The sequence below is a fragment of the Hemiscyllium ocellatum genome, chromosome 3 (genome assembly GCF_020745735.1).
Source record: "Hemiscyllium ocellatum isolate sHemOce1 chromosome 3, sHemOce1.pat.X.cur, whole genome shotgun sequence".
In the NCBI taxonomy this organism is placed as follows: Eukaryota; Metazoa; Chordata; class Chondrichthyes; order Orectolobiformes; family Hemiscylliidae; genus Hemiscyllium; species Hemiscyllium ocellatum.
In genome coordinates, this window is record NC_083403.1 from 28,452,240 (window position 1) to 28,479,266 (window position 27,027).

General features: G+C 41.5%; 2 protein-coding genes across 4 annotated transcripts in view; one reads left to right on the forward strand and one right to left on the reverse strand.

Annotated features, from left to right (window-relative positions):
- The window catches only part of amd1 (adenosylmethionine decarboxylase 1), a 44,042-nt gene extending 31,577 nt beyond the window's left edge, over positions 1 to 12,465 (reverse strand). Inside the window, exon 1 of one of the 2 annotated variants that reach the window (XM_060849239.1) lies at positions 12,302 to 12,465. In XM_060849239.1, coding sequence (XP_060705222.1) covers positions 12,302 to 12,411 — 110 coding nt within the window. In that variant the 5' untranslated portion in view covers positions 12,412 to 12,465. The remainder of the gene's footprint in view (positions 1 to 12,301) is intronic. The other variant, XM_060849232.1, reaches the window with a different exon arrangement.
- A 1,078-nt stretch (positions 12,466 to 13,543) lies between these two features.
- The window catches only part of cdk19 (cyclin dependent kinase 19), a 170,821-nt gene continuing 157,337 nt past the window's right edge, over positions 13,544 to 27,027 (forward strand). For both annotated transcript variants that reach the window (XM_060856275.1, XM_060856285.1), the window contains exons 1-2: positions 13,544 to 13,839; positions 25,501 to 25,576. In XM_060856275.1, the coding sequence (XP_060712258.1) occupies positions 13,712 to 13,839; positions 25,501 to 25,576 (204 nt within the window). In that variant the 5' untranslated portion in view covers positions 13,544 to 13,711. The remainder of the gene's footprint in view (positions 13,840 to 25,500; positions 25,577 to 27,027) is intronic.

Genomic DNA, 27,027 nt, shown 5'->3' on the forward strand with positions numbered 1-27,027 from the left:
ACCAAGAGTAGGATGAACCAGCCTTGGATAAAGAAAGGGAAGATAGATTATGAAAGCAAACTAGCACAGAATATAAAATCAGGGAGGAAAAGTTTTTATAAATATATGCATATAAAATGGAAAAGTGGGGCTAAAGTGGACATAGGTCCCTTGCAGGATGTGAAAGAGAAATTAACATTGGATAATGCTGAAACGATCAAGGCCTTGAATAACTTTGTCTCAGTCTTCACAGTGGAAGATATGTCTATCATGCCAAAGAATGAGGTTAAGGATACAATGGGAGGCGAGGACCTCAATTCAATTGTTATCACTAAAGGGGTAGTGTTGAGCAAACCTGAGGGTCTAAAAGGTAAATAAGTCCCCTGGTCTTATTGAATACATCCCTGGATGCTGAAAGAAATGACAAGTTTAGAAGATGTGTTAGTGATAATTTATCAAAATTCATTGGATTCTGGGCGGGTCCTGGTGGACCTGAAGACAGCAAATGTCACACTGCTGTTTAAAAAAGGGTATTGGTATAAGGCAGGTAACAATAGACCAGTTATCTTAACATCTGTAGTTGGGAAAATGCTGGAGACTTTCAAGAAAGAAGAAATAGTGAAATATCTGGACAGAAAGATTTCTATCAGGTGGATGCAGCTTGGATTCAAGAAGGGAAAGTTGTGTTTGACAAACACATTGGAGTTTTGAGGATTTAACAAGCGCATTGGATCAGTGGAGAGCCAGTGGATGCTGTATACTTGGATTTACAGAAGGCATTCAATAAAGTGCCACACTTTAAAGATTCATCCATTAGAATGCATGGGGTTGTGGGGAATGTACTAACATGGATAGAGGACTGGTTAACCAACAGAAAGCAGCGAGTCAGGATAAATGGTTGTTTCTCTGGTTGAAGATCAGTGGTGAGCAGTCAGGGGTGGGTGTTGGGCCCACAACTGTTCAGGATAGATATAAAGAATTTGGAACAGGAGACAGAGTAACGTATCCAGGTTTGCTGATGACAATAAATTGAGTGGAAAGGCAAACTGTGCAAAGGGTTTGGAGGGTCTGCAGAGATTCAGATTGGTTGAGTGGGCAATGGTCTGGCAGATGGAGTACAATGTTGGGTTAGCCACTTTGTAAGTAAAAAGTGTCAGTCAATTGACAACAGTGCAGGAGTTGGCCATTCTGCCCTTCAAGCCTGCACCACCATTCAATATGATCATGGCTGATCATCCTTAACCAGTATCCCGTTCCTGCCTTATCTCCATAACTCTTGATTCCACTATCCTTGAGCTCTATCCAACTCTTTCTTAAATGAATCCAGAGACTGGGCCTCACTGCCCTCTGGGGCAGAGCATTCCACACAGCCCCACTCTGGGTGAAGAAGTTTCTCCTCATCTCTGTCCTAAATGATCTACCCCGTATTTATAAGCTGTGTCCTGTTTTGGCATTCATGCAGCAGCGGAAACATGTTTCCTGCCTCCTTTAATAATCTTATATGTCTCAATCAGATCCCCCCTCAGTCTTCTAAACCCAAGGATATACAAGCCCAGTCACTCCAGTCTTTCAGTGTAAGGTAATCCCACCATTCCAGGAATTGACCTCCTGAACCTACGCTACACTCCCTCAATAGCCAGAATGTCTCTCCTCAAATTTGGAGACCAGAACTGCACACAGTACTCCAGGTGTGGTCTCACCAGGGCCCCGCACAGCTGCAGAAGAACCTCTTTGCTTCTATACTCCATCCCTCTTGTTATGAAGGCCAGCATGCTATTAGCCTTCTTCACTACCTGCTGTACCTGCATGCTTATCTTCATTGAGTGGTGTACAAAAACCCCCAGATCTCTCTGTACTGCCCCTTTACCTAAATTGATTCCATTTAGGTAGTAATCTGCCTTCCTGTTCTTGCCACCAAAGTGGATAACCATCCATTTATCCACATTAAAGTGGCCATGCATGTGACCAGTCACCTAACTTGTCCAGGTCACCCTGTAATCTCCTAACATCATATTTCACCCTGTCACCCAGCTTAGTATCAGCAAATTTGCTAATGTTATTACTAATAGCATCTTCTATATGGTTAACATATATTGTAAAAAGCTGCGGTCCCAGTACTGATCCCTGCGGTACCCCACTGGTCACTGCCTGCCATTCCGAAATTGAGCCATTTATCACTACTGTTTCCTATCAGCCAACCAACTTTCAATCCAAGATGGTACTTTGCCCCCAATACCATGAACCCTAATTTTGCTCACTAACCTATGTGGGATTTTATCAAAAGCTTTCTGAAAGTCCAGGTACACTACATCTACTGGATCTCCCTCGTCCATCTTCATAGTTACATCCTCAAAAAATTCCAGAAGATTAGTCAAGCATGGTTTCCCCTTCATAAATCCATGCTGACTGACCAATCCTGTTACTACTATCCAGATGTTCGTAATTTCATCCTTTATAATGGACTCCAGCATCTTTCCCACCACTGAGGTCAGACTAACTGGTCTATAATTTCCTGCTTTCTCTCTCCCACCTTTCTTAAAAAGTAGTACAACATTAGCCACCCTCCAATCCGCAGAAACTGATCCCGAATCTATCGAACCTCCAAAAAATAATCACCAACTCATCCACGATTTCGCGAGCCACCTCCTTCAGCACCCTGGGATGTAGACCATCAGGCTCGGGGGACTTATCAACCTTCAGACCTAACAGTCTCTCCAATACCAATTCCTGGCAAATGTAATTTCCCTTAAGTTCAGGTCCTTCAGCCACTTATCTCAGGGAGATTGCTTGTCTCTTCCCCAGTGAACATAGATCTGAAGTACCAATTCAATTCTTCAGCCATTTCTTTGTTCCCCATAATATATTCCCCTGTTTCTGTCTTCAAGAGCCCAATTTTAGTCTTAACCATCATTTTGCCTTTCACATACCTAAAAAAGCTTTTACTATCTTCCTTTATATTTTTGGCCAGTTTACCTTCGTACCTCATTCTTTCTGTGTCTTTCCTTCTTAGTAATCCTCTGTTGTTCTTTAAAAGCTTCCCAGTCCTCCGTTTTCCCACTTACCTTTGCTATGTTATACTTTTCCTCTTTTAACTTTATATATTTCTTGACTTCCCTCGTCAGCCACGGCCACCCATACCTCCTCCTAGGATCTATCTTCCTTTTCGGAATGAACCGATCCGGCAACTTCTGCATTATACACAGAAATATCGAGCCAGACACACCAAAGTCGTTGACCTCCCATGTCAAGCAAATAGCACACAACCAGCTTGACAGTCATGTCTTCACCCTCTTCAACTGTGGCGTAATCACTTCACTCAATCTCATTGTCAAAGACTCCTGAATTAAAGCCTCACTCTTCAATCCACAAGAACTTCCTTGGACCCTCTTTTTGGGGCAAGTCTGTGGACTTTTAATTTAGATTAGAGGAGGAAGGAGGGAGGGAGGCCCTACTTTGTCAGACCTGGAGTCTAGAACACACCCACTCAAATAACAACCATTTACCTTCCCAACCGGCTTTGCGCCCTGCCTTCACTTCCGCCCAGCTCCCGCCGCTCTCTGATGCAAAAAGACCGTTGGCATCAAGGTAAGTTCTTAAATAACAATCACTTACCTTCCCGACCGGCTTTGCGCTCTGCCTTCATTTCCACCCAGCTCCCGCTGCTCTCTGATGCAAATACCTGAGTACTATTTAAGTGGCAGATGGATGTAGGAGTGCTTGTACATGAATCGCTACAAGTTGATTTGCAGGTGTAACAGGTAATCACGAAGGCGAACAGGATATTGACTTTCACTGCTAGTGGGACTGAATTTAATAGTGGGAGGCTCTGCTGCAATTGTACAAGGTGTGATGAGGTTGCACCCTGAGTATTGTGCACTCTGGTCTCCTTACTTGAGGAAGGGTATACTGGCTTTGGAGGCAGTGCATAGAAAGTTCTCTAGGTTGACTCCAGAGATGACGGGGCTACCTATGAGAGGTTGAGCTGCCTAGGACTCTACTTGCTAGAATTAGAAGAATGAGAAGGGATCTTATAGAAACATATAAAATTATGAAAGAGATAGATAAGATATAGGCGGGCAAGCTGCTTCCAAAGGTAAGTGAAATAGGACTAAGGGACAAGGCCTCAAGATCAGCAAGATGTGGGTGTACTGTATCTTTACGAGTTAAAAGCCGGTGGAGCTACCTGACAGCACCAAGTGTTCTCAAGGTAACAACGTTAACACTTGGTCAAAAGGTAAATTAGCTGGCTGCCTGGAAATGACAAAATAAATTCGAATTAGGCCAACCAGTTTAAATTATACCCCCAAAAACACCAAACAAGTTTGAATTGAGTACACTAACAATCCTAAAAGCCAATTACAATCTGGTGCTTAGGAGGTATAAGACTGGGGAAAATTGAACAGTTGAGAGAATGGCCACGCCAACTACATCTGCACACTGCCCAGAAAATAGCTCTTTTAAAAGGTAACTTTATCAGTGACCTGTGAAGCAGGATCCCCAAGGAAAAAAGACTGAAATACAGAGAAGAATGAAAGCCGTCTGGTTTTTGACATAAGACATTGTGTTTGTAAATTGTAATCTGGAGTTTTATGAGACTAGTATTACAGAAGGAAAGGTAAGAGAGAGGTTAGAGGAAGGACTTGTAAATAGTTGTTAATTAACTATTCTCTGTTATACATTAAGAAATAAAGTTGTTAATTTTTACTTTAAATAGTACTTGTCCACTAATTTTTACAGATTGCTGCACGGGATAAATCCTTTCTGCGCTGCTGGTTTTAAATTAAGCAGAAGGGTTTAGCCTGTGTCATAGGTTTTAGGACAAAGATGAGGAGGAACTGCTTTTTCCAGACAGAGATAAATCTCTGGAATTCTCTGCCCAAGGAAGCAGGAGAGACAGCTTTGGTAAATATATTAAAGTTAGATGGAAGGGTTTTTGTATGGTAGGGGAATTAAGGGCTATGAGGAAAATGCAGGTAGGAGCAGCTGAAACGACAGATAGATTAGCCATGATCTTAATGGCGGAGCAGGCTTGATGGGCCAAATGGCCTACTCCTGCTTCTATTACTATGATACCATATTTCCAATGAGGTGTCAAGTTGAAGCCCCATCTACTGATCAGGTGCACGTAAAAAAATCTCACGGCACTATTCTGGAGAACAGAAGTCATTCCCAATGTCCTAACAAATATTTATCCCTCAATTAATATAATACAGAATCTGATCTTTGTCATGCCAACCATATTCATGATAAAAATATCAGAATATGAATAATAGTCTGCAAAACTGAGAACCAAAGAATAACAATCTTGCATGACAACAACCAAGTTCAGCACCCATCAGCTACGAGATCAATACTCCAATGAAAAAAAATGAATTTTTCTAAGGAAGTAAAGACACCAAATTATATTGATGTGAAGAGAGATCTCTTACATAGACAACATTGAATAGGGGGTAAAATTGAAGTCAAAATTCATAGCGAGTAGGCTCAAGAGGCCACCTAGACTGTTCCTGATATATTCTCAATTTCAGTAGAAACTAATGCTCTCAAATGGATTCTTACAGAGTCATAAATAATCAACGCTTACAAAGGTTGCAACCTCTTTTCCCAAATTACCTGAAATTTAAAACAAAGGAAAAACTACACGTAAGCAGATCAAAATGTTATTAATCAAAACTATTCCAAAATAGAAATTGCCAGCAATTTGTTAATAAATTTGTTTTGGGCACTTTTCTGGTGAAAACTACAATGGAAAGACCAGGAAACTATGTTACAAAGGAAGATTATAGCTAAGAAAAATTCTGTGCCTTGATGACCAAAATAAAATTGGTAACATGTCGTTTCCCTCAGTGAATAGCTTTTTTTAACCTAACATCTGGGAACACCTTTATGACATGGTTCAGATCATATACATTAACTGGTAGGTTTAGTAGCAATGAGGAGATACTGAGAATGTATTAAAAAATATTAAGTTCCAGTCTTTCCCAAAGCTCTGGATGTGAGGAGATTATGCTCCATAGAATTGCATGATACAGAGGTTGAACACAAACCTTGGAGAGCCATTACACGGTCTGTATAATTTCCTCAGACATAACATAATAGTTCTCCCTCAATCCTTACAAAGGCTAGTTTTCTTTTCAAAATTACCTAAAAAGCGAGCTGATAACCTTCAAAAGATTTAACTGGTTGAATGTAAGAAATAGGTGTTAGCCTAGACTATCGGTATCTTGTTATACCATTCCACAAGCTGTTGGCTGATATTCTCCAACTGCACCTCCTATACGATCATTACTGCCTCACAGCACGAGGGACACAGGTCCCATTATAGTGTAGGGTGACTGCATGGGGTCTATACGCTCTCCCCATGTCTGCATGAGTTTCGCTAGATGTTCCTCACATTCCAGGGGTATGCGGTTTAGGTGGACCAGCCATGCTAAATACAGGTTTACATAAATAGAGCACAAGAAAGTGAGGACTACAGATGTTGGAGATCAGAATTAAGAGCGTGTTGCTGGGAAAGCACAGCAAGTCAGGCAGCATTCGAGGAGCATCCAAATCGACGTTTTGGGCATAAGCCCTTCATTTGGAATGAAGCTTAGAGTGGAGGTGGGGGGTGGTTAATGAATGGGATGCTCTTCAGAGTCAGTGCAGACTCAAACATCTCTTTCGACATTGTAGGGATTCTATAATTCTGCGAATATCCTTGGAAAGTATTGGGTGATTCCAGGAAATGGGGAATCTCCTCTTGCTGAAGACATACAAAAATAACAAAATTCAGCATCAGCACCAATGGTTCATAGTTAGAGTCAACTTAGAGACTCTGGTGTATATTGACCAAGTTGGAGAAGTTCACTTGGTAAAGTGCAGAACGCATTGAGCTATTTTGTTGAGAAGGCACAGAAGCCGAGAGTGCACAAGCCTCCTACAATTCCTCCATCTGATTCTCCAAACATCACTTGCCCCATGAGGCATGGTTTGCAGATTTTACAGTGGAGTTGTCAATGTAAGGGTATTTCAGAACAGCCCCAAAGCTGATTAAGAGGTGGTGATACCAGATTTCGTATTAAGAATGGGATTCTAGAGTGCCTTATGGCACAGTGGTAGCAAATCTATGACTGAACCAGAAGGTTTGGGCTCAAAACACACCAGCTCCAGGCAAATGTAATGAAATCACTCAACATTTCTTTAAAAAAACCTAAGAGACAGGTTCTAATAAGGGTTCGGTGGCACAGTGGTAATGTGCCTACCTGAGCCAGGAAGGCCAGGTTCACATCCCACATGCTCTGAAAGCTTGTGAAAATACAAAACAGGTTGGTTAAAATTATCTTGAGAGCAGAGTTTGTCAAGCTCTGTGGCATGATGGTATCTTATCTGTGGCCCAGGGTTCAAGTCCCACCTGCTCCAGGGGTGTGTAATAACACCTTTGAACAGGCTGCTATAATAAAAAAGCAGGACTTTAGGGATCTTGCAGCACATTGGCAGTATTACTGCCTCTGGGCCAGAAGGTCCAGATTCATGTTCCATCTGCCTCAGACACATCCAAACAGTTTAATTAAAACAGAAGCTGGATTCTGGCTGATTAAGTAAGTCAATAGTGGGTTATTTAGAAAATAGCCAGATTGAGATTTGTTAATTTGGTGGTGGGTTGGCTTCTGGGTAGGAAAAGTAATGATGTCTGTGCTGAATTGCAGTTCACCATAAAGCCCTAAGTCTTTTGCTATTCAAATATTGGTCTGTTAAACAGGACTTATTAGCCATTTCAAGACCCATTAAAGCAGAGTGGAAACAAAGTCACCTTAAGGTCCAGGCACTGCCTCAGAGAAGTCAGGGAAACCAGACTTGCTACACGTTAAGTTAGGCAGAGTTTTAGCTGACCCGACATTCAGATATTAGAACTTGGAGACTTTCCAGGAGTACATTAGAACATTCACACGCAAACGTAAAAGGAGGTTGGATGAGCTGAAACTTGGGCAATGTTAAGTGATGGAAACACAATTCAGTGAAAGCATGAATGAGAAATGCATCTTTTGCCAGTGACAGTTGGAGTTGGTAGCTAGGGAACACTGTGTAGCAGGAATAAAAACAATGACTTAGTTTTACTGATATTTACATGGAAGACATTTTTAAAAACAATACTGCAAGTAGAGAAACAGCCTGATAATTCAGTAACAGTACAGTCAAGAGAGATAGCAGAGAGCTAGAACAAGTTGTTGTCACTGTACTCATGAAATGAATGCAGCGTTTTTGGACATCAATGGGCAACACAAATGGAAATGAGGGGAATGAGGAGAGGAATCGAAACTTGTGATAACAAAGCCAATAGTGCAGAGTTGGAATGATAAACCATTTCAATTTACTCTGACCAAATACAAGAGGGACAGTTCTACTATGCTACCTATCAGTGGCCAGGTAGTGGAGGAAGATGGCATGGTCAACAGTGTCAAAGTTCGCAGTGAGATCAAGAGGAACAAGGTAAAAATATTTTTCTTTCTCAAGCACGTTAGATACCACTTGGAACTTTAGAGATGACATGGGTAAATTCAGAAGAAAATGCATACAAACAACAGTCAGTAGAACAGAAAAGAATTAAGGGGTTATACCTGCATTTAAGAATGATCCTGCATTACTGAACAATTTCAGATGACAATAGAAAATGGTGTTTCCTAAGTGGTCCATTCAAATCTGGCAGTGAATGGTTAAATGAGAGGGCAAGACCTTAATTTCCTAAAGTACACCAGTGAGCCAGATTGAGTGTTCGTGACAAATGGTTCTAGTTTGAACGTCATCATTACTGAGACAGTTATTAACTGAATTTAAACTGCACCTGCCATCACACTGGAATTTAAATCCTCATTTACAGAACTTCAGCTTGGCACCCTAGATTTCAAGTTCAGAGGCACAAGGCCAAAATTAGCAGTATTGATATTTCAAAAGATTGAGTGCTGTGCGAGTTTTGAGAAGATTTGTAGTTCAGGTAGAGGTTCTGGATGTAAGTTTGCTCACTGAACTGGAAGGTTCATTTCCAGGCCAACTGAAGATGTTACCTACTAGGGTAACGAAACGTCTGGAAATGAACCTCCCAGCTCAGCATGAAAACCTATGTCCATTGAGTGCTATTTTTTTTGGGGGGGGGGGGGCGGGGGGGCCAAGGAGGGATTTGAAAGTGTGATGTGAATTTTAAAATCAGAATGCTACCCATCTGAAGGCAGTGCAAGGAGATAAGCATAGGTGAGATAGGGAACAAAGGCACAATCAATCGAGGTTCAGATGATTTCAAATTTAGAGGAGGGAGACCTGCCATGTTGCAACAGGCAAGCCTAAAACAGAGCATGAGTGCGTGTTTAGGCAATCTTAATGATAGCATAGCATGAGATCAGAAGCTTATCCTAGGATCAACATAACATCAAGCTTACAAAGACTGGCTTAATTTCAAACTACTACCTGGGAAAGGGGAGAGTAATTAGAGAACAAGAGTTTGAAATAGGGTTGAAAACAATGCCTTGTCTGAATACTTAATTCTAGAAAATGTTTCTGTAAATTCAATAATGAATGTCAGTTTAACAATGAAATAGAGGGTATGTCTCATTGTGTATGTACAGTGTATGTTACTTCAATGACAAAGCTGCTTTGGGAAGTGCTGAGTGAGAAAAAAAATAGGCTTTTTTTAAGCAAGCATCTCAAACTACATCACAAAAACGTCTTATATTTGTCTGCACTGCCTTGCAATGCTTTATTTCAAATCTCTAGTGATCGTGAAATAAATTTGAGGTTGTGAAAGATCTATGACAAGGTTGTCTTTCAACTAAGGTCTGTTAACACCTCTCAAATGTAGCTCCAAAGCAGTCAGTACGATTCAATATAAACAAGTGATCAGTAAGCCATTAACGAAAGGTCCAGTTTGCACTTGACACCAAGCAACGTTTAGCTGATCCATATTTCTGCTGAGAACTGAGATTTGTGATTAATTCACCACTGCGTCCGTTTTAATACCTGCCAGCAATTCGACCTCAAGCATTCATCACCCCTCCCCGCCTAGACACATCAATCCTATCACCTAGCTGGCTATATTAACACAGCAGGAAGCGCACAATTGATGAACACCCCATGGGGGGGGGGGGGGGGGGGTTGGCCACCTCAAAGAAAACCAGGCCTTTCCGGGTGCTGAGAGAGGGCGCTATTTATGGTATCGATCGATGGGAGTAGGCGGCCATCCTTTCTACATTGTCACCATGTATCTGATAATTTATAAAAGGGTAGCGATTCCCACACGGCGGGGGCCTTGTCAAACACGGGGTGGGTGGGTGTTGTACCGGTCTGTGAATTTTAAGTATTTGAAAAATGGCCAACTCGAGGACCTCAACAAGACAATTCCCGCTCCGTGCAGGAAATGCAGTTTAAATTCACATTAGTCATGCTGAACTAACAGGCAGCTACACAACGAACAAAAAGAAAGAAGCGTCTGTAATTTCGCTCTCTCCCGTTGACATATTTCAGCCCCCCCCCCTCTCCGGGGGTCGGTTTCCCCACTCCCAGGAAAGGCGTAAATATGTGGTTTCTGGATCGTTTGGGGTGGTTGGGGGGAGAAAGAGGGAGGAGGCGGTGTCTCCTCCTAACACGGGAAGTGTCTGCCAAAAGAAAACAGACCCCTTGCCCCATACACACTGCAAAGACTGAGAAAAGTTTGAGAGATTGCCGCTCCCCAAAACAATGTTTAATACCTTGGTCACCAATGTTCCCCAGTTTGGAATACTGCTCATATTAAGCCAACGTTCCCCCACAAACAGTCCCTAACTTTCACCTACACTTCAAAAAAGGCAGATAGGACAACTCCCTTTAGTGCAACCCTGAGACAGTACTACCTCACGCCTGTTTCGTTTTCACGATAAGCGAAAAATAGTCTTTAATCAATCTAAAGGAAGCCCCTGGTTTCATCCAACATAAAGGTATGGGGGAGAATAAACACACCCACTTGCCCATGTACACACCACTGTGAGCAGAAAGAGCCCGCTTGCAAATATTAATTTAATGCACGTGCGAGTGCATTCAGCCTGAGTGCAGCCCCTAGAAATCATGGCGCGCGTTTAAAAGGAAAGGAATGCGCACACGAGAGGGACAAATAGAAAGTCCAGCTCAAAATAAAGAAGAAAATATTTGAAATCAGAACGCAAAATGCAGGAGCAAACCATTCCCCTCCCGGCCTTCCCCAAATTGTTTCAGAGGCTCGCCACCTCTTACTCAGGTTTTGACGAGTGTCTTTTCCAGTCGGGGGTGGAGAGGGAAGGGGGGGGGGGGGGGGGGGGGGGGGGGGGGGGGGGGGGGGGGGGGGGGGGGGGGGGGGGGGGGGGAGGGGGGGGGGGGGGGGGGGGGGGGGGGGGAGGGGGGGGGGGGGGGGGGGGGGAGGGGGGGGGGGGGGGGAGGGGGAGGGGGGGGAAGGGGGGGGGGGGAGGGGGGGGGGGGGGGAGGGGAGGGAGGGGGAGGGAGGGGAGGAGGGGAGGAGGGGGGAGGGAGGGGGAGGAGGGGGGGAGGGGAGGGGGAGGAGGGGGGAGGGGGGGGGGGGGGGAGGGAGGGGGAGTGGGGAGGGGAGGGAAGGGGGGGGGGGGGAGGGAGGGGGGGGGGGGAGGAGGAGGGGAGGGGGAAGGGGGGGGGAGGGAGGGGGAGGGGGGGAGGAGGAGGGGGAGGGGAGGAGGAGGGGGGGGAGGGGGGAGGGGGGAGGGGGAGGGCGGGGGAGGGCGGGGGAGGGGAGGGGGAGGGTGGGGAGGGGAGGGGCGGGGTGGGGAGGGGGGGGGGGGGGGGGGGAGAGGGGGGGGGAGAGGGGGGGGGGGAGAGGGGGGGGGAGGGGGGGGGAGGGAGAGGGGGGGGGGGGGAGGGAGAGGGGGGGGGAGGGAGAGGAGGGGGGGGGGAGGGAGGGGGAGGGAAGGATAGAGCCACGCCCAGTGCCTGCCGGGGCAGCCTCCCTCCCAGCGAGGCCCCTCAAACCAGGAGTGAGCTTCACCCACATCCCCTCCCTCCCACCACCTCAACACAAACACACAACAACCCCCTCCCAAAAAAAAACACAAGTTTCGATGAAGGAATTTTCTGCTGGGGGGAAAAAAAATTTAAAAAACGTTTAATTTCGAGGGAGGGAATCATCCGGGATTCACTGCGCGCGCGGGGGGAGAAACAGAGACTTGTGGCGTATCTCCAACGCCGTTTACGTCTCAGACTCTCACGCCCCGGAGAGAGAGAGAGAGAGAAAGGAGACGGTGGGGAGGGTTTTTTGGGGGAGGGTTTCTGAAGTTTCCGAGCCGCTCTCTTCACCCTTTCCCCCCGGGCCCAGGTTTACCTTGGAATGGTCCGGAGGTCTCCCGATCCCGTGCACAAATCCTGCTGCCGAGAAAACCACACCTCCAGCAGCTTCTCGGTCCCTTCGAAAAAGTGTGCACCGTTTTCCATCGTGAAACAAACAACAAAAAAAAACGAGGAAAGAAAAAACTCCCCCCCCCCTTCCTTTTCTCCCCCTCCTCCGAATCCTTTTTTTTACAAAAAAATCCTGCCCCCCTTTTTTTTCCCCTCTCTCTGGTAAAAAGCTTAATAAGTTAGTGTCAATTGCTCTGTTTTAGTGGGTTCTTTAGCGGTCCGGTTTCTGTTTTTGCTTTTTTTAAAAATTTTTTTTTGTAAAAGATGTTTATATAATTTTATAATTGCCCCCAATTCCGATCCCTCTACACAGAGAATTGCTTGCAGCGAGCGCTAGCTAATGTCGCCGGCCATACTGTGACTAGCAGCGAGGCAGCAGGCGACACGGCCTTTTATAACCTCCGCCTTCCTCCTTCCCCTCCCCGGTCCCTCGCCAACCCAATCCCTTCACCGCCCTCCCGTCCTTTGCCCCGCCTCCTTCCCGACGGCACAATGGAACGCCTGTGACGTCACCGGCCTGGCTGGTCTAGCGCGAAACACTCCCCCCCGCGAGCCAAACGAAAGTGCCGCCGGCTCGAGCCCCAGCAAAACCGTTGGTTCTGCCGCGCGCCAATCGAGTCTCCAATTCAAAAAGAAGCTGCAGGTTGAAAAAGAGAAAAGGACCAATCCAAATAAAATCCCCTGATCACATTTATCAGTCAATAAAATGCATCGCAGTTAATTTCACTTTTCTTCCCCCTCCCCACTTCTTTCGAGTCGAATCCTAACGCTATTGGTTAGTTTGACTATCAGTCACATTTATTGCAGGGCTGGATCGAAAGAAGGCGGGAAGGTGACAGATGGATTTAGATTCTCATAAATAAGGGAATATTGAAGGCTTACGCCGTTGTTAATTCGAATATCTCATCTCCGTTTATTGATTTCAGTGTCCTGGTATATCTGCAAGACTCTGTACTCTTCCCCACCCCCATCCCTCTCCCGCTCTCCTTGGACTAACTGTCTTTACTTTTGGGATCCGAAAACGGTCAACCCTTTCGCAGCAATGAGTGACGGGAATTGTAGTCTTTGTTGCCGGGATGCAGCCGCATTCGTGAAGCGCCTGTCGCTGGTCAAAGGACTACAAATACCGGCATGCCTCGCGGTCCGCCATTGTCTGCCGCTAACGTCAACATAACAAACCCATGGTTAAATGTCGCTGGGCGAACTTGTTGTAAGAGACAAAAAAAACACGAAATAAGGAAATGATCGGTGTTTATTTTAAATAATTCAGCCCGTTTCCCTTCCTCCCCATTTCAAGACACGTTGAAAGTATTTATGCATTAATGGAGTGACAGTCATGGATTACGATTTTAAAACGAAACTAGCGGCAGAGCGAGAGAAAGTAGAAGATCTGTTTGAATATGAAGGTTGCAAAGTGGGTCGTGGTACCTACGGTCATGTTTACAAAGCTAAAAGAAAAGATGGGTAAGAAATTAATACCTTCAGGCGTGGTGCTGCTGAAGGCGTCTAGTAACAATGTTGTCTTCTTTAAAGTTTATTTCTGGCTTACTCGGTTCACGTGCTGCAAGACCAATGTTGATGTTTCTGGTTTATAAATATACCCTCTCACCTTGTGTTTACAATTCCTAATAGTAACCCGATAATTCAAGTCAAGGCCTCCAGCCCTCATAACGATTGTTTTGGAAACTATTCATTTATTGATAGCTGTATTGATGTGATATGAAACAGACTACTTCCTAAGTTTTCTTTTATTTTACAGCTTGTTTAATAAATGTTTTTTCCGGCTGACAGCCAGCTATTAAAACAGTGCTACTTATAATGTAAGATTGCATCACACTTTGGAACTGTCAAATTAAAATGTAAGCTTATCTTCCATATTTCATACCACTTAGGTACTCAGAAGCCCTAACTCTTGACAGTATTTCTGAATATTAGGTACTGTATTTTGTGACTGTACTCTTAAGTAAGTACTGCACAATGTATTTATTTTTCTTTCATCGCTTGACAGAACTGTAGACTTTATTTTCATGTGTCAAATTAGATATGATAACAGAAATTTGCATTGATGTAGCTGCTAATGTCAATTAATGTTCCAAGGCACAGTGAATAAAAGAAATATGTGCTGAGCATTTGTAAGTATGTTAGATGTGTTGACTTAAAGTATTATTCAAAATCTGGGTCTTCTCAAATACATTTGAAGTTAGATTGTTTTAGACAGAGAATCTCAATCCTTTGTTATGAATTGCACCCCTCTCCCTGGTAACAGTTTGATGTTGTCAGTCTGTTCGCAACTCTGGTGTTATGTGTGATCTAGTCGTGAGCTGACATCATATTTATGTTATCTCAAAGACAGCTTGATTCTGCCTCAGTAATATCTTGACTGCACCCTTTTTGCAGCTTTCATTAGCAGCTATAATCCCATTTTATGCTTTCATTACCTATAGACTTGACTATTCCAATGCACACCTGTCTGATATCCCACGTTTCACTCTTTATAAGCATGAAATCAAGGAGTCTTGCAGTATAGTTGTTAGCACCTTTGCTTCTGAGTCACAAGGTCTGGGTTCAAGTCACATGCCAGGACTTGATGGTCTTGAAAGATGAGTTCATAACATGGCCAAACGGTTGATTTATCAACCTCTAAATCTTCTGACTTGACTTTAGCAGGCAGTAAGGATAAGAGAGGATTCCTGGTCAGCCAGAATTGTGCGATATTTGCAACAGCGTCCCCAAACTAAAAGACAAACTCTTGCTATGGCTGTGCTACCATACAAATATCCTGTCTGCTTCGAGCACTGAGAAAAACACGTGGTCATCCAAAACTCTGCTTCCCATATCTGTTCTGATGAATGGTCCTGATCTGAAAATTAACTCTCCTGCTCCTCTGATGCTGCTTGACTTGCTCTATTATTTCCAGCTCCATCCCTTATCAACTGTCCTCCCAGCAGCATTACCCAGAGAGGTGGCCATTGTTGGTGACTGCAAGCACTAGGATCCAGGAGGTGGCCTGATGGGTTCAGGGAAGAGGTGAGAGTGAGATTAGTGATCGCTAGATCAGTGGGAGCTATAATTATGGATGGTCGTTCCGGAAAGAGTGTCATTGACATACCAGCCCATTTGAAACCCTGAGTAGGGTGAGCTGTGGATCCCCAACTCTCCATTAGTCCTGGAACTGTTCTCATTGGCCCTAGTATTGCTGCTGAGTGGAAAGACACCTAAAGTGTCCAATAATTAGTCACTAGAGGCCTACATTGAGTTGTTGGTGGCAGGACTGTGCCAGGCTCCAGCTGTTACCTGTATAATTGTGTTCTGGGCGGGGACAGTGGTGTGAATCTAGCTGTTGAGTTTATGGGATGGCCCCACTCTGTATTGCTCACTCAGTCCCCCGTTTGTCTGTGTGAAGAGTATTGTAATTCGAGCTTGTTTTTTTCTCCACTCTGTTTAATCAGTTTTGTTTCAAATTTCCACCATCTGTGGTATTCTGCTTTTGCTTTCTTAAATAGTATTTTGTTACATTTTCAGAAAAAAGTGTTTATAATGAATGTAGCAGTTGAGTTCAGGAACACTGTGTACAGTGAAGACAAACAGCAATTGAAAGTGTGGCCAGACAAATTGTTTATTGCGATTTTGGTAGGTGGAACAAGGACACTGAGAATTTGCGTTGTCGCTTGAAGAATATTTTAAACTCACTGATATTCATCAGTGCAAACTTAGTAGGATCTTAGTTTAGAATAAAATAAAACCAGATTGAGTATCTAGCTATAGCATTTGTGCCATGATTGCTGAATTGCAGAATCACTGAATTATAACAATACAGAGGGAGGCCATTTGGCCTATTGTGATTTCATTATCTCTATTATCAAGTGACAATCTCCTGCCTTTGGCTCATAACCCTGCGCATCCTGACTATTAAAATAATCATCCAATACCCTTTAGAAGGTCTCAGTTGAACTTACCTTCACCATATTTTCAGGCAGTATATCCCATACCCTTACTCCTCATTGAGTGAGAAAGTATTTTTCTCACATATCTGTTTGCTTACACATCACTTCACTTCAAAACGATACCTTCTCAATCTTGTTTCTTTTACAAGCGGTAACAAGCTTCACCCTATCTATTCTTTCCTGTCCGTTCATCATTTTGAAATTCTCAATCAGAATTTATGGGCGGCACGGTGGCACAGTGGTTAGCACTGCTGCCTCACAGCGCCTGTAGACCCGGGTTCAATTCCCGACTCAGGCGACTGACTGTGTGGAGTTTGCACGTTCTCCCCGTGTCTGCGTGGGTTTCCTCCGGGTGCTCCGGTTTCCTCCCACAGTCACAAAGATGTGCGGGTCAGGTGAATTGGCCAAGCTAAATTGCCCGTAGTGTTAGGTAAGGGGTAAATGTAGGGGTATGGGTGGGTTGCGCTTCGGCGGGTCGGTGTGGACTTGTTGGGCCGAAGGGCCTGTTTCCACACTGTAAGTCTAATCTAATCTAATCTAATCTAATCAAAAAACCCCCTCTCAGTCTTCTCTCCAGGAAACATAGTCCCAGTTTCTTTAATCTGTCCTCATGGCTGAAATTTCTCATGCCTGGAACTTTTCTAGTAAGTTGCCCCCACACTCTGTTCAATGTATTCGCATCTTTCTTATAATATCGCGTCTACAACTGTATAACTAAGGTTATATAACTGTCTTGTACAAGTTCAATATCACTCCATACTCTAAGTCCCTATTAATAAAGTGGAGAACACTGTATGCTTTATTAACTGCCCTGTCCACCTGTCCTCCTACCTTCAATGATCTATGCAAATATACATCAAGATCCTCTGTTCCTGCATTTCCTCTAGAATTGTACTCACTGCTTTATATTGTCTTTCAATATTCTTCCAATCATTGTGCATTCCCACACTCTCTGCATTGAATCTCATGTGCCACTAACACGTCAATGTCCTATCCTCCTCAAAATTTACAATTCTTCCAAGTATAATGTCATCTGCAAACTTGGAAATTATCCTTTGCGCACCAAGGTTCAGATCATTAATATGTATCAGGAAAAGCAAGGGTCCCAATATTGACCTGGGGAACTCTGAACCTTCCTCCAGCCCAAAACCGATCCATTGACCATTATGGTTTTCTAATAACTCTGCCAATTTTGTATCCTCCTGCATCCTTCAGTATAGCATCCATAAAGAAAGCCACAATCTTTTATCTCTTCACTTTTGCTACATTATAAATTTTGTGATTGGCATTAAGAAATGCTTCTGTATATATTTTCAATTGCAGTCTCAAATCAAACTGAAATCTTTTAGTTCTTTATTATGCTTTGGCATTCAGGCAGAGGTGACATTCTTCATTTCCAAACACTCTCAGCAGTACATATTATATAGTTTAAAGAAAAAGTGATTCATAATCAAAAGAAGGCTGCAAGAATTTATTGATGATCTAACGTAAGCCGGCTGATGGGTTCTCTCTAAAGAGAGAATCCAGTAATACCTTGAGGTTCAATGGTATTATCATCACTGAATCCTCCATTATCAACATCATGGGGTTACCATTGACTAGAAACTGAATTGTACCAGCTATATACAACATACCATGGCCTGGAAGAGCAAGTCAGATGCGAGGGCATAAGTGACGAATAACACAATTTCTATCTTCCCAAAGTTTTTCCACTATTCACGAGAAACAAGTCAGATGTATGATGGAATACTTTCTACTTGCCAAATGAGTGCAATTCCAACAACGTTTTTGTTTGACACCATCCAGGACAAAGCAGTTGGCTCATCCACCACATTCACTTCTTTCACAAGAACATGCTATTGCCATTGCACAATCTACAAGATGTAACAACTCATCAAGGCTCCCTTGACAGCACCTGTGAAGGGTATGAAAGTGATGGGTTTCTCTCTAGTTCCAACATGGCTGATTATCTGCCATTTACCAGGATGTAGCGATAAAAGGAGTGAAAGATTCTGACCAATATTTTCTGTGGAGTTGGAACAGTTACGTGTAATTTAAAGTTTTAGGTTGACTGACATTTGTTAGAATTTATTATGAAAGATCTGATCGCAGAGCATTTAGAAATGCATAATATAATCAAGCATAGAGCATGATTTCATGGAAGGGAAATTGTGCCTCACAAATTTACCAGAATTCGTTGAAGAGGTAATAAGCAGGATCTGTCAGGGAAACTAGTAGATGTATTATATTTGGAATTTCCAAATCCATTTGCTCAGGTATTGCACATAAGACTACTTAATGAGATAGGTGCGCATCATGTTGGGGAATACTATGTTAGTATGGACAGGGAATTAGTTAACAGAGACTGAGATGGATAAGGGGGACATTTGCTGGATGGTTGGAGTTTTCCAGGGATCAGTGCTGGGGTCATGATTACTTATAATATTTATGAACAACTTGGATGATGCAACAGGATGAACTATTGCAGATGATACAAGAATTTGGTTGGAAGGAAAGTCAGGAGGATTACACAGAGTCTGCAGAGGAATATAGACAGGTTAAGCGAGTGGATAAAAACTTGGTGGTTGGAATATCATGTGGGAAAATGTGAGGTCATGCACTTTGACAGGAGGAATAAAAGAGCTGCAAATTATTTAAATGAAGAAAGATTGCAAAAAGCTGCAGAACAAAGGGATTTGGGGGTCCTCATGCATAAATCACAAAAAGCGAGCATACAAGTTCATATACTAATTGGGAAGGTTGGAATTTATTTCAAAGGGAATAGAATATTAAAGTAGTGAATTATTACGAAAACTATTAAGGCACCAAATAGACTACACCCAGAATAAAGTGAAAGATATGCTAGCATTTGAGGCAGTCCAGAGAAGGTTTACAAGGTTGATCCCAGGCATGGAAGGTTTTTCTTATGAAAAAACAATGAGTAGGTTGGATGTACTCATTGGAATTTGGATGAGTGTGTGGGTGACCTTATTAAAATATACAAGATTCTTAGGAGGCTTGACAGAGTAGATTTGAGAGGGTATTTCACCTTGTGGGAGGATCTAGAACCAGACGGCATAATCTCACTAAGGATGCACCCATTTAAGTCAAAGATTAGCAGGAAATTCTCATCTCCATGTAGTGAATCTGGATTTTGTTACCACAGAGGGTGTAGAGGCTATGTTGTTATGTATATTCAAGGCTGACATAAGCAGATTTTTAATCATAAGGGAATCAATGGTTAGAGGAAAATGGCAGGAATGTGGAGTTGAGCATTATCAGATCAGCCATTAGCTCATTGAAAGGCAGAGGAGACTTTCGCTTCTTCGTTTTCTGATGTTGTTTGCCAAATGGATTGTCAGCTTTGCTCCTACTCCAGTTATTGACAGAGATCTGATTCAGTAATTACACCTTGTATGATGCAAAACTAGTATATGATTAAAAATCTTCAGAGGGATGGTTGATTAACAAGTTAATACTACTTCTTGCAAATGTTCAGGTCAATTATTAAGCATTGAAATTTTCTGAAGACATGCCAACTGTGACAGCCTTAGAGAGAAAATATTTTGCTTCACTTTGAAGATTAGATTTGTATAAGTTTATCAGATCTGAGTGTTTAGTTTTCATTTTCCATGTCAATTGCTATCTATCTGATTGCCACTAATCAAGTAATCCCTTTACCTGCCATTGGTTGCTGTTACTTGGGCAAAACTTTTATTGTATATAAATGGCCACGAAATGGTCTCAGAGGTACGATACCTATCTAGATATAAATTAAGTTTTCTATGGCTGATTACAACATTGTGTCAACCATTGCTCAATGTGACATGCCCAAAGAGGTGCATGGGCTATACTATGTTGCCCTGTAGCATCCACGATAGGCGGGATAGGTATGCTAGCCATAATAAATGTGATGTTGTGGAGTCTGGGTGGGATGCTGTTTGGAGGGTTGGTGCAGACTCAGGGGCCAAAAGGCCTCTATCTGCAGTGTAGGGATTCTATGACTCTGAACAGACCAAAATGAAAAATATATTATTTAAATTGATGAACTCATCCTTAAACAACTTCAAGTTTAAGAAAGTGATTAGCAAAGTCACTGGTATTCTGGGATCTATTATTATTTTTGCAAAAATATACTTTATTTATAAAATATCAGTAAGTCCATTACAAAACAATTCAAATCAAATCTTACAGAAAGTACAATACAAATATATTTTTCAGTTAAGTACTTTACACTGCCACAAACCTGATACAAAATGTATTAAATACGACAATCAACTATTTCCCATACTCTCATTCAACCTGAGAGGTTCTATAAGTTAATAGTTCTGTGGTACATTATAGTAGAAAGGCCTAAGATTGTGTGTGGCTTTTCCCCAGCTGTGCCTTAGCTGCCTCAAGCATTAGTGTATCCTTTAGTGGTCTGGACTTTGAAATGGGTCAGTCAGCAACACCTGTTTAAGGACAACTCTGCATTAGAAGACCAACATTTCGGGCCAAACAGCATCTTGCATTGAGGTGATAATCCTCCAGGTGCAGTTGATTTTTCTGTTGATGGTGTGTCCCAGGTAACAGTCCGTGGAACACACAACCTCTGTTATCAAACTACTTGGATTGCGCCTGCAGTACAAAAGTTGGGAAATTTTGCTAAAATGATACAAGGCACTATGCAGACCACAGCTGGAATATTGTGAACAGTTTTATGTTCCTTTTATTTAAGGAAAGATATACTGGGAAACTCACAAGGCTGATACCAGCTATGGAAGGACTGTCTTATGAGTATAGGTTGAATAGGTTGGGCCTAAACTCATTAGAATTTGGAAGAATGAGAGGTAATCTTATTGAAACATGCAGGATTCTAAGGGAATGTGACAGGGTAGATGCGGAAAGATTGTTTACCTTACCTTTACACTAGGTCTAGAGGGCATCGTCTCAGAATAAGGGGTTGCATATTTAAGATAGAAATAAAAAGGTGATGAACCTGTGGGATCCTTTATCACAGAGGGATGTTGAGGCTGAGTCATTATGTATATTTAAGGCTGAGATAGACTGATTTCAATCAGTAATGGAATCCAGGGTTACTGGAAAAAAGCAGGAAAGTTGAGTTGAGGATTATCAGATCAGCCATGAACTAGTTGAATGGAGGACCAGAATTGATAGACTTATGGTCTAACCTTGACAAAAGCCACTGCATCTCTATCAAGATTTTCTTTGCAAAGGCACATTTACAGAAGGAGGTGTGCGACAATCCACCTGTTAACTTTTCCCCAGCAAATACATGAGTGGTGGTATTCCCATGTATGTCCTTGTCTTTCTAGATGGAAGTGGTCATGGGTTTTAAAGCTGAGACCATTTCATGTTTAAGAATAATAATTAGCCAGGTGATTGAAAGAAAGAGAAATAGTAACAAAGTGACTCATAGATCAAGACTGCTATCTGTGAAGAGGACAAACACTAACACGGATCTATTTTGCTAATTTATATGTTGGTAATTTCATAAATCTTGTTCTTCTAATTTGTAATTCTTGAACTATTAAAATGTATGTAGTTATTCCTCATGAAAATCGTTTTTCTTTCAAGATTGGTTATAGGCAGTTGGCATAGTTCTCTTTCGCCATTCCAAGGGAGATTTTTATTTTAGCTGTGTAATGCAGGTGTGGAATACAGTTGATGGTACTGGAATTGCATTCATAAATGTAGTTGTTTGTTCTTCAATTTTTAGCAATGAGCTATTTGTGACCCAATTGTTTCAAATCAGGTGCCTGAAGTACAGCAGTATTTTGCATAATCAGTGTTTAAAGATTAAAGTATTGCAAAAGGGGAGGATATTTGACATTCGTGTATGAAATTTGCCTAGTAATGTGTGGAATTTATTTTTATTGCAATCAAAGCTATTGTTTTCTATTAATCCATAACTGAGTTGGTTGCCCATAATTTTTAGCAGTCAATAAGTTACAGACAGACTATTCTCCTTGTGTTTGTCAGTGATCCATGGCCAATTTCTGGGAGATAAGTGATTCAACCAATAACCTCAGTGCTTTCCAGCAGAGAATTAGATTTGCAACAGCAATAAGGCCTTGATCTGTATTTGTGAATGTTAGACTAAAATCGCAAATAATTCAAGCTCATTTCCATACCAGATTTTCTTCTGATTTCATTCATTTTCTTTCTTGGAGTAGAATTTTATTTGCAGCTTGATCTTGTCCTCAATCAAATTTTATGTAGAGTCATGGAGTCCATGCCGACCAAAATGTTCATCTGCGATAAACCTTTCCTATCCAAGTATTTGTCCAAGTGCCTTTTAAATGTTGTTTATGTACCTGTCTCAGCCACTTCCGCTGGCCGCTCATTCTATATGCGTATCACCCCTTGTGTAAAAAAGTTGCCCTTCAGGTTCCCTTTTATTCTTTCCTCTCTAACCTCTAACTGAAGCCCTCTAGTTCTCGATTCCCCAACCCTGGGTAAAAGACTGAGTGTATTTGCCCTATCCATGGCTCTTATGATCTTATCTACTTATTTAAAATCCTCCCTCAGTCTCCTGTGCTCTAAAGGAAAATGTCCATGCTTGTCCAACTCTCCCTATAACTCAGACCGTTGAATCTTGGCAACATCCTTGTAAATTTCTTCTGCATTCTTTCCAGTTTAATAACATTCTTTCTATAGCAAGGTGACCAAAACTGAACTCAATACTCCAAGTGCGGCCTCGCCAACATGGCGTACAACTGCAACATGACATCCCAACTTCTTTACTCAAGCCCTGACTGAAGGCCAGTATGCCAAAAGCCGCCTTCATATGGCCACTTTCCATCGGGACTCTTTAAATAAGGGTCAGGAGGCAAAATAGTTTTGGTTACTATTACAGAGAACCTTTTGTTGCTCTAATTTTGCAGATCCTTCAATAATATTGAAGTCAATTTCAATTACAACTGCAATAAACACTTGAAGATTGAAAGTAGTTTTGTGTACTGAAATGTGTAAATAATTTAAATTGACTAAAGTGAAAAACAGTAATCAGTTAATTTGATTCAAGTAACTGTGGGTAAAAACAAACCTACTGTATTTACTTTAGCATCTCAGTGATAAAGTGGTAGATTTATACCAATAGTGTACACTTCATAGTAGTTACTATAAAGATTTATTTGTAGGAAAATATGTCTTTTATGGACTTGAATTTAATCTTTTGGAATATAATTCCTTGCATATGAATCATATCTGTTTGCAAATTTATGGCTAATCAGTGCATAGTCAGAGGTTTGTGGACGGAATTCCAAACCTTCACAATCTTGAATACTGAAACAAGCCTGCCAATGGTGCAATGAAAGAAGTAGCTGCAGCACAAGGTCAAATTTAAAGGAACATACAGTCCCTAGTGGGTTATAGTGCTGGAAGAGTTTACAAAATTAAGGGGAAATGAGGACATAAAGGAAATTGAACAGAGGGAAGTGAATTTTCAAATTATGACATTGGATTAGGAGCCAAGCAAATCAGTCAACATAAAGATAAATAATGAATAATAATGTGATGTGAACAGTGAATTTTAAATTAGGCTATTTATAAACGGTGGAAGGTTGAGGGCATGATTAAGTGTTTAGATTTTGCTTTTTTCCACTGAAATTAGTTATTTGTGCTTTGTCATTCATCAGTTGAAATTCGAAAAATCCTGTATAATTTAAAGTTTTTATTCCAATTCAAGTCTACCAAAGAATTCTATTGAACCAATATAACTATGACTCTATGACTCCACTATCGATTGTTTCAAGGTAAAATTTACAAAGAAAAGTAGCAGGTATAAAAGAAACTCATAGCCATTTCGTAGTACAGGAGTTGAGTATTGCTGAAAAAAGGTACATTTTGACAAAGCTTTTTGTCTTGCTCTCATCAGAATAATTTGCAAGCGGTGAGTGCTGATTAGTTGGTGAATAGACTCTGATAGAAGTATTACATTGGAGAACGCATTAGTTAATGATTGTTTGCTCTTTGTTTGTAGGATACCCACTGTATCTGTATTTTAACTTTATAATTATTTCATTTATTTTTTTATTTTTATGAATTTTGTAAACAGTAATGTAAAATGGTAATTTTATTAATGATGATTGACTTTTCACTGACAGGTTTTGTTTACACTGTAAACCAGGCAGATTGACCCTGATTGATTAAAGACGTTGCCCTGAAAATATTCGATGATTGGCTGCCTTCTATTTTATAAAGTTGGAACACGCACAATCAACACCACGTTCCTCTCATACAGTATGATTTGGTTTATTTGCTAAGTTAGTATCCTCGCAAATTGTCCTAATGAGTGAAAGCTTTGACAAAATGTGCCTTCTTGCTAAGCAAGAAAATAACTGAACCTAGCTTAGCCTCCAATTTCATTCTAATTTGTTTTCATAACCACTAGAATCTGCCACTTGTGTGTTACTAAATAAACTGGACCCTGGATAGCTGAATCCCATCATTTAGAGGCCAAAAGTAAAATTCTCAATGTGAATAAAACAAAAACAATAATGCAAGAATCTTTTCAATATAAATCTATAATTTTTGAGTGCGTCAAATGCCAGATCTCTAACTTAAGCATAAAGATACATGGATCATGCTGAGTACCTTAGTATAATAGCCTCTGTGCTGTTAAGTCTCCAACCCTCAATGTTGCAAAAGTAGTCTCAGTCTCTCTTTTGTACTGTCAATATTAGGCTGCTTGGTTTAAAGCTTATGTTACTTTATTCATTGCAAAACAGTTTTGTTACATTGATAAGTTTCTAGTCCTGTGGCATAGCATTCTTATCCAAGGTTTGATTGAAAGTATATGACCGGAGGCACTGCTTTTTCTGATTTCACTCAACATTCAGAGGTACGTGTTAGGGCTGTGTCCATTTTAATTTGGGTTGCCCAGGCCTTTTTTTTTTAAGATACCCATCATATCTGTATTTTACTTTATAATTACTTCATTTATTTCTTTTGTGCCTTTTCATTTCTATGAACTTTGAATAATAAAGTGGTTAATTGTGTATCTGATATTCTTTCATCCTGTAAGTTCTTTTTATTTCTAATCAAACTTATATTTAATTTCATTATTTTGGCTCTCACTATTATTTGGGACTGTAGTATATTTAGCTATGACTTTCGGAAATGATGTTGTTACATTGCCTTTGAGTTAGACTGTTTTGTCTACTTCCTCTGGCAGGAATGATGAGAAAGAGTATGCTCTCAAACAGATTGAAGGCACTGGCATTTCCATGTCTGCGTGCAGAGAGATTGCAGTAAGTATACAAGATAGACTTATCGATTATAGCTTTTTTTGTGACATTTTTACTTACAACCTTTTTTTTTAATGTTATTGTATTGGATAGTGGGATGTATCACCTGAGAATGAACTGGGTAATCCCATCAGTATCTGTCTAGACTTGTGAAGTTAATGTTAATGTTAAAAAGCAGCAAATTATGTAGAATTGCTAGATCCTATAAAAGAGAAACACCGATGAATTGCATCTTCAGTATAGCAAAACAATTCATTTTGTTAATTCCCATGATTGAACATTTATTATCTCTTGTTGTAGGTGTTTAAGTGAAAAATAAAAAGAAAATCCATGTTTTATCCTTCAATAAGTTGACAATGTGATTTTCCTGGCCTATTACTTTTTTTTATTGTCCTGAACCATTATGATTATCCCTGTGTCATGTGAATTATTGTAACATATAAAGAAATGTACAATACTTGAGAATTAATGGAACAAATTTTAATCTTTCTTCCTTCTTCATAATATAAAACTGTGTGCAAAAGACTTAATCATTGGGTTGCATTGATGTAGTGAACAAGACCAGAAAACCACAAGGCTGCAGGCATGCTGCTGGCTTCGCACCCAGTCCTGTCTTCAGCTGAGGCGAGTTTGCAGCTTTAGTAGGCCGTCTAGAAGATGAGGAGCAACTGAGAGCCTTGTTAAGTGAGAATGAAAGAAGTTGCATGGGATTTTCCAGAGAGCTTTCAGTTTTCTGATACAGCTAGGGATGTATGGATCAATTGTCTAGGGGCAGGCATCCAGTGTTGGATGAATGACAGCACATCTGCAGCCTATCGGGCAAGCCTGTAAGGCACTGCCTGCCTGGATACTGCCAGCCACCCTGCAGAAGAATTCCTTCCTCTCCTCCCCACCCTGTCTGCAGTGTTATCTTAGCTGCTGTTTGTATTTTCTCGTTAATAGTTTTGGGACATGGCTTAGAATGCATCTTTCTGTCGAAGCACCCTCTGTTACTTATCATTTACTGTACCTGGGCACTCTTCTGAAGCCAGAAAGCCTCAGAGTGGCCTTCCACCTTTCAGAACCAATCTGCTACCAATAATTGGTCAGGGAACGTAATTCCATACTAAGAAGGATACCAATGTCAAAATTCCAATGCTTTACGTTTGGCAATGGCTTGTTTCCCAGAAATACCAGAAATGTCATGCTTAAACATAAACACATCAATTTTTCTTTGGGCTCATGTCAGATCTTTTTGGCAGAATTTACTCCGTTAGCCTTCATCTTTCCCAAGGTATCCAAAAGGTACTGGATCTCTTCATGCTTGGCTAAAGATTTATGTTGAGTGCAAGGTTTTGTCTGCATGCCAGCAGGCTTGCACACTGCATGCCTGGGGGTCTGTCTCCCAGGTGTTCCTCTGAAGTTTTAGCCTGGGACTGTTAAGAAACCCACTTTCTATACATTGTTTCAAGCAG